The sequence below is a fragment of the Penaeus vannamei genome, chromosome 26 (genome assembly GCF_042767895.1).
Source record: "Penaeus vannamei isolate JL-2024 chromosome 26, ASM4276789v1, whole genome shotgun sequence".
In the NCBI taxonomy this organism is placed as follows: domain Eukaryota; kingdom Metazoa; phylum Arthropoda; class Malacostraca; order Decapoda; family Penaeidae; genus Penaeus; species Penaeus vannamei.
In genome coordinates, this window is record NC_091574.1 from 35442910 (window position 1) to 35450409 (window position 7500).

The window sequence follows — 7500 nt, forward strand, 5'->3', positions numbered from 1 at the left end:
TGGTGGTGGCGGTGGATTTAGTGGCGGCGGAGGAGGATTTGCTGGGCACGGAGGAGCTGGTGGATTCGGCGGAGGTGCTGGAGGATTGGGTGGAGGAGCCCAAGGATTTGGCGGAGGAAGCGGTGGGTATGGCGGCGGACGAGGCGGAGGCAGCGTGGTCCGCGCGCGCTTGGTCGGCGTTGGCGTTCTTCCTAGCGTGGGCGGCGGTTCGGGCTTCGGCGGTGGCAGCGTGGGCGGCGGCGGCGGTTTCGGCCAAGGCGGAGGACGAGGAGGAGGGGGATCCTTCGGCGGAGGACGAGGAGGTGGCGGAGGAGGCTACGGGTGGTAGTCATCACACGCGAAGCCATTTCTGTCACCCTGATTTCGACTGCATCTGCAAAGAAAATAAAACTGCAAAAAGCAAAAACGTTTTTTTCTCTGAGTTATTACCATTCCCAGAGTACGTAATCAGTGAGAAAATATTAGTCGCTTTTTATATAAGTAGATGAACCCACAACATTATTATAATGATTTCATCTGAATCGATATGTACATACATATTGTTATATATATATATATATATATATATATATATATATATATATATATATATATATATATATATATATATATATATATATATATACACACACATGTACACATATATGCATATATGCACACATATATATAGGTATATATATTTATGTACATATATATGTATATATATACATACATACATATGATTATATTTTTATATATACATATATATATATATGTATGTATGTATATTTAAAAGTCTATACCTAAACATATATACATATATATATATATATATATATATATATATATATATATATTTATGTACATATATATGTATATATATACATACATACATATGATTATATATTTACATATATATATATACATATATGAATATATGTATACTTAAAAATCTATATATAAATATATATATACATACATGTATACATACATATATACATGCATATATATATACATATATATATACATACATACATACATACATATATACATATATAGATAATTATTTTGCCATATTCATACATATGTATATATTCATCTAGGTAGAAATATCTATATAGATTTGTACATACATACATACATAAGTCTATATACCCAGATGTATGAATCACGAAAATAACAAGATAATCTACTTTCTCTCTTTCTCTGTCGTAAATTTTTCATATTTAATTACGTGTGTTTTGAATAAATTAAATAATGCAATTGATCAGTGCTATAAGTCGTTCTCTTCCTTTTCTTCTTATTACTATTCGAAAACTCAACTGCCAATTATTACTTTCGATTAAATATACATAATCTGGATACTGATTTATTTCTATATTCCCTGCATGTTCAGTTCGATTCATGTCTTTCCATACCAACCTTTTTGTTTATATTTATACACATACAATCATACACTTATACAGCTATACATATGTACATTATGCTGTTTATAAACTTATTAGTTTTTTTTTATAAATGAGTGAAGACGGTCTATCAGTGCCATAGATCCTTTTTTCTGCTTCTTTTTTTTTCTTTTCTTTTTTTCTTTTTCTTCATCTTGTTAAGATACGAAAATGAATAAATTAGCAACGATTTCTCTTCACCTTCTATATAATCGTAGAAATGAGAAATCACATCAAGACAGTGACAACTTTTTTATAGCTAGGTAGGAAATGTAGATAGACAAAAAGGCATGAGCTTCAAGTTTCCCATCAACATCAACAGGAAGAGTTTATTCAGACCTTATCAATTCTACGTTTGTATCTCTTATCTTCATCTTTATCACTGTCACTTTCTCTAGCTCTACTTCTGTTTCAACGGATTCATTTATCTTTTTTATATATATCTATATCTAAATATAATGATTTTTTTCTGTGTGTTTGTATATACATGGCCAAGAACTGAAATAATAAGGCCAAAAAAGTGACGCACGTGGTTAGCAGATGTAAATGTGAATAACTAAAATCTGGTGATTTTGATGTATTCCAGTGACGAGCGTCAAATACACGCTTGCCTTCCGGAAATTCCAATATCAAATTAAGCGAATCAAGGTCACTCATAAATGAAAGGGATATGATTTTTTTAACATACAGACGAACGAAAAACAAAAACAATTCTTGCAATTCATGACTTGTCGAAAGATTTCGGATTTGGAAAATTCGAGATTTCAGTTTTGAAGTTCGAGGACATATCAACAAGAGCACATGTCCTTGGGAAGAAGTTGGTGCCTGGCATAAATACGGGACAAAAGGAAGCAGCATCACACATCGCCGACGTTGCCTCCCCTGCGAAGTCAGTGAAGACCCAGTCATGATCCTTTCCCGTCCTTTGGTAAGACAATGAGAGTGTGCAGGAGTGTAACTGGCATTAGATAGATCCTTTTACATTGTGGCTGCACTTTATTGTTTCTCCTTAATCCATTTTTACTTGAATTGCGAAATGTTAAACCTTAGATTTGTGAATTAAGCATGAATGTGCTTTCTTCTTTTTGCATTTTCTTTCTTTTTGAAATGCAAAATGTTTTACCGTTGCGGAATGTGGTAAATATGAATATGTCATTTTTTCAGATCGTGGTTTTGGCCGTAATGGCAATGGTTTACTCGGCGAAGGCCGGTGGAGGCGGATACGGGAGCAGAGGAGGCGGTGGAGGAGGAAGCTTTGGTGGTGGCGGTGGATTTAGTGGCGGCGGAGGAGGATTTGCTGGACACGGAGGAGCTGGTGGATTCAGCGGAGGTGCTGGAGGATTGGGTGGAGGAGCCCAAGGATTTGGCGGAGGAAGCGGCGGGTATGGCGGCGGACGAGGCGGAGGCAGCGTGGTCCGCGCGCGCTTGGTCGGCGTTGGCGTTCTTCCTAGCGTGGGCGGCGGTTCGGGCTTCGGCGGTGGCAGCGTGGGCGGCGGCGGCGGTTTCGGCCAAGGCGGAGGACGAGGAGGAGGGGGATCCTTCGGCGGAGGACGAGGAGGTGGCGGAGGAGGCTACGGGTGGTAGTCATCACACGCGAAGCCATTTCTGTCACCCTCATTTCGACTGCATCTGCAAAGGAAATAAAATTGCAAAAAGCAAAAACGTTCTTTTTCTATCAAGGTACATAATCAGTGAGAAAATATTAGTCACTTTTTATAAAAGTAGGTGAACCCACATTATTAAAATTATTTCATCTGAATCAATATGTACATACATATTGTTACACACACACACACATACACACATACACACACACACACACACACACACACACACACACACACACACACACACACACATATATATATATATATATATATATATATATATATATATATATATATATATATATATATTATATATTATATATATATACACACACACACAAACACACACACACGCGCACACACACACACACACACACACACACACACACACACACACACACACACACACACACATATATATATATATATATATATATATATATATATATATATATATATATATATATAGGTATATATATTTATGTACATATATATGTATATATATACATACATACATATGATCATATATTTACATATATGTATATATGTATATATATATATATATATATATATATATATATATATATATATATATGTATATATGTACATTTAAAAATCTATATATAAATATAAATATATATATACTTACATGTATACATATATATATACATATAGATAGATAGATTGCCATATTCATACATATGTATATATTCATCTAGGTAGAAATACGTTTATCTATATAGATTTGTACATACATACATACATAAGTCTATATAACCAAATGTATGAAACACGAAAATGACAAGATAATCTACTTTCTGTCTTTCTTTGCACTCATTTTTTTTCATATTTGATAACGTGCGTTTTGAATAAATTAAATAATGCAATTGATCAGTGCTATAAGTCGTTCTCTTCCTTTTCTTCTCGTTACTATTCGAAAACTCAACTGCCAATAATTACTTTCGATTATATATACATAATCTGGATTCTGATTTATTTCTATATTCCCTGCATGTGCAGTTCGATTCATGCCTTTCCTTGCCAACCTTTTTGTTTATATTTATACACATACAATCATACGCTTATACAGCTGTACATTATGCTGTTTATAAACTTAGTTTTTTTTATAAATGAGTGAAGACGGTCTATCAGTGCCATAGATCCTTTTTGCATCTCGTTAAGATACGAAAATGAATAAATTAGCAACGATTTCTCTTCACCATCTATATAATCGTAGAAATGAAAAGAAATAATATCAGGACAATGACAACTTTTTATAACTAGGTAGAAAATGTAGATAGACAAAAAGACATGAGCTTCAAGTTTCCCATCAACATCAACAGGAAGAGTTTATTCAGACCTTATCAATTCTTCGTTTGTATCTCTTATCTTCATCTTTATCACTGTCACTTTCTCTAGCTCTACCTCCGTTTCAACGGATTCATTGATCTTTTTTTCTATATATCTTTATCTACAAATAACGAATGTTTGTGTCTGTGTGCTTGTATATACATGGCCAAGAACTGAAATAATAAGGACAAAAAAGTGGCGCACGTGGTTAGCAGATGTAAATGTGAATAACTAAAATCTGGCGATTTTGATGTATTCCATTGACGAGCGTCAAATACACGCTTGCCTTACGGAAATTCCAATATCAAATTAAGCGAATCAAGGTCACTCATAAATGAAAAGGATATGATTTTTTAACATACAGACGAACGAAAAACAAAAACAATTCTTGCAATTCATGACTTGCCGAAAGATTTCGGATCTGGAAAATTCGAGATTTCAGTTTTGAAGTTCGAGGACATATCAGCAAGAGAACATGTCCTTGGGAGGAAGTTGGTGCCTGGCATAAATACGGGACAAAAGGAAGCAGCATCACACATCGCTGACGTTGCCTCCCCTGCGAAGTCAGTGAAGACCCAGTCATGATCCTTTCCCGTCCTTTGGTAAGACAATGACAGTGTGCAGGAGTGTTCCTTTCGTTAGATAGATCCTTTTACATTGTGGCTGCACTTTATAGTTTCTCCTTAATGCATCTTTACTTGAATTGCGAAATATTAAACCTTAGATTTGTGAGTTAAGCATGAATGTGCTTTCTATAATTTTTCCTTTTTCTTTTCTTTTCTTTTCTTTCTTTCTTTTAAAAATGCAAAATGTTTTACCGTTTCGGAATGTGGTAAATATGAATGTCATTTTTACAGATCGTGGTTTTGGCCGTAATGGCAATGGTTTACTCGGCGAAGGCCGGTGGAGGCGGATACGGGAGCAGAGGAGGCGGTGGAGGAGGAAGCTTTGGTGGTGGCGGTGGATTTAGTGGCGGCGGAGGAGGATTTGCTGGACACGGTGGAGCTGGTGGATTCAGCGGAGGTGCTGGAGGATTGGGTGGAGGAGCCCAAGGATTTGGCGGAGGAAGCGGCGGGTATGGCGGCGGACGAGGCGGAGGCAGCGTGGTCCGCGCGCGCTTGGTCGGCGTTGGCGTTCTTCCTAGCGTGGGCGGCGGTTCGGGCTTGGGCGGTGGCAGCGTGGGCGGCGGCGGCGGTTTCGGCCAAGGCGGAGGACGAGGAGGAGGGGGATCCTTCGGCGGAGGACGAGGAGGTGGCGGAGGAGGCTACGGGTGGTAGTCATCACACGCGAAGCCATTTCTGTCACCCTGATTTCGACTGCATCTGCAAAGAAAATAAAACTGCAAGAAGCAAAAACGTCTTTTTCTCTGAGTTATTGCCATTCCCAGAGTACGTAATCAGTGAGAAAATATTAGTCACTTTTTATATAAGTAGGTGAACCCACAACAGCATTATAATGATATTATCTGAATCGATATGTACATACATATTGTTACATATACATATATATATATATATATATATATATATATATATATATATATATATATATATATATATGTGTGTGTGTGTGTGTGTGTGTGTGTGTATATGTATATGTGTGTGTTTATAAATATATAAACATATATATATATATATATATATATATATATATATATATATATATATATATATATATATATATATATATATATATATATATATATATATATATATATATATATATATATATATATACATATGCACACATATAAATATATAGGTATATATATTCATGTACATATATATGTATATATATACATACATACATATGATTATGTATTTACATATATATATATATATATATATATATATATATATATATATATATATATATATATATATATATATATATATATATGTATATATATACATATATATATATATATATATATATATATATATATATATATATGTATGTATACATGTATATCTGAAAATCTATATATATACATATATATATATACATAAATACATGTATACATACATATATACATACATATATATATATATATAGAGAGAGAGATAGACGGATATATTGCCATATTCCAACATGTATATATTCATCTAGGTAGAAATACGTTTATCTATATAGATTTATACATACATACATACATAAGTCTATATACCCAAATGTATGAAACACGAAAATGACAAGATAATCTACTTTCTCTTTCTCTGCCGTCCATTTTTCATATTCAATAACGTGCGTTTTGAATAAATGAAATAATGCAATTGATCAGTGCTATAAGTCGTTCTCTTCCTTTTCTTCTCGTTACTTTTCGAAAACTCAACTGCCAATAATTACTTTCGATTAAATATACATAATCTGGATTCTGATTTTATTTCTATATTCCCTGCATGTGCAGTTCGATTCATGTCTTTCCATGCCAACCTTTTTGTTTATATCTATACACATACAATCATACACTTATACAGCTGTACATATGTACATTATGCTGTTTATAAACATTAGTTTTTTATAATTGAGTGAAGCCGATCATCTCGTTAAGATACGAAAATTAATAAATTGGCAACGATTTGTCTTCACCTTCTATATAATCGTAGAAATTAAAAGAAATGACATCAGGACAATGACAATTTTTTTATACCTAGGTAGAAAATGTAGATAGACATAAAGGCATGAGCTTCGTTTCCCATCAACATCAACAGGAAGAGTTTATTCAGACCTTATCAATTTTACGTTTGTATCTCTTATCTTCATCTTCATCACTGTCACTTTTTCTTGCTCTACCTCTGTTTCAACGGATTCATTTATATTATATATATATATATATATATATATATATATATATATATATATATATATATATATATATATATATATATATATAATGATTTTTTGTTCTGTTTGCTTGTATATACATGGCCAAGAACTGAAATGATAAACATAAAAAGTGACGCACATGGTTAGCAAATGTAAATGTGAATAACTAAAATCTGGTGATTTTGATGTATTCCATTGAAGAGCGTCAAATACACGCTTGCCTTACGGAAATTCCAATATCAAATTAAGCGAATCAAGGTCACTCATAAGCAAAAAGGATATGATTTTTTAAC

At 34.0% G+C, this 7500-nt stretch overlaps 3 protein-coding genes across 3 annotated transcripts in view; all 3 read left to right on the forward strand.

Moving 5' to 3' along the window:
• The window catches only part of LOC113818084 (uncharacterized), a 775-nt gene extending 376 nt beyond the window's left edge, over positions 1-399 (forward strand). Inside the window, exon 2 of the mRNA XM_027370222.2 lies at positions 1-399. This exon is cut by the window's left edge and continues 92 nt beyond it. Coding sequence (XP_027226023.2) covers positions 1-328 — 328 coding nt within the window. The 3' untranslated portion in view covers positions 329-399.
• A 1887-nt stretch (positions 400-2286) lies between these two features.
• Positions 2287-3073, forward strand: LOC138866584 (uncharacterized). Its single transcript, XM_070139711.1, has 2 exons — positions 2287-2352; positions 2589-3073. The coding sequence occupies exons 1-2, from the start codon at positions 2332-2334 to the stop codon at positions 3006-3008; spliced, it is 441 nt and encodes a 146-aa protein (XP_069995812.1). The 5' UTR covers positions 2287-2331; the 3' UTR covers positions 3009-3073.
• Positions 3074-4892: 1819 nt separating this feature from the next.
• On the forward strand, positions 4893-5736 carry LOC138866585 (uncharacterized). Its single transcript, XM_070139712.1, has 2 exons — positions 4893-4983; positions 5239-5736. Exons 1-2 carry the CDS (start codon positions 4963-4965, stop codon positions 5656-5658), a joined length of 441 nt encoding a protein of 146 aa, XP_069995813.1. The 5' UTR covers positions 4893-4962; the 3' UTR covers positions 5659-5736.
• Positions 5737-7500: the final 1764 nt, after the last annotated feature.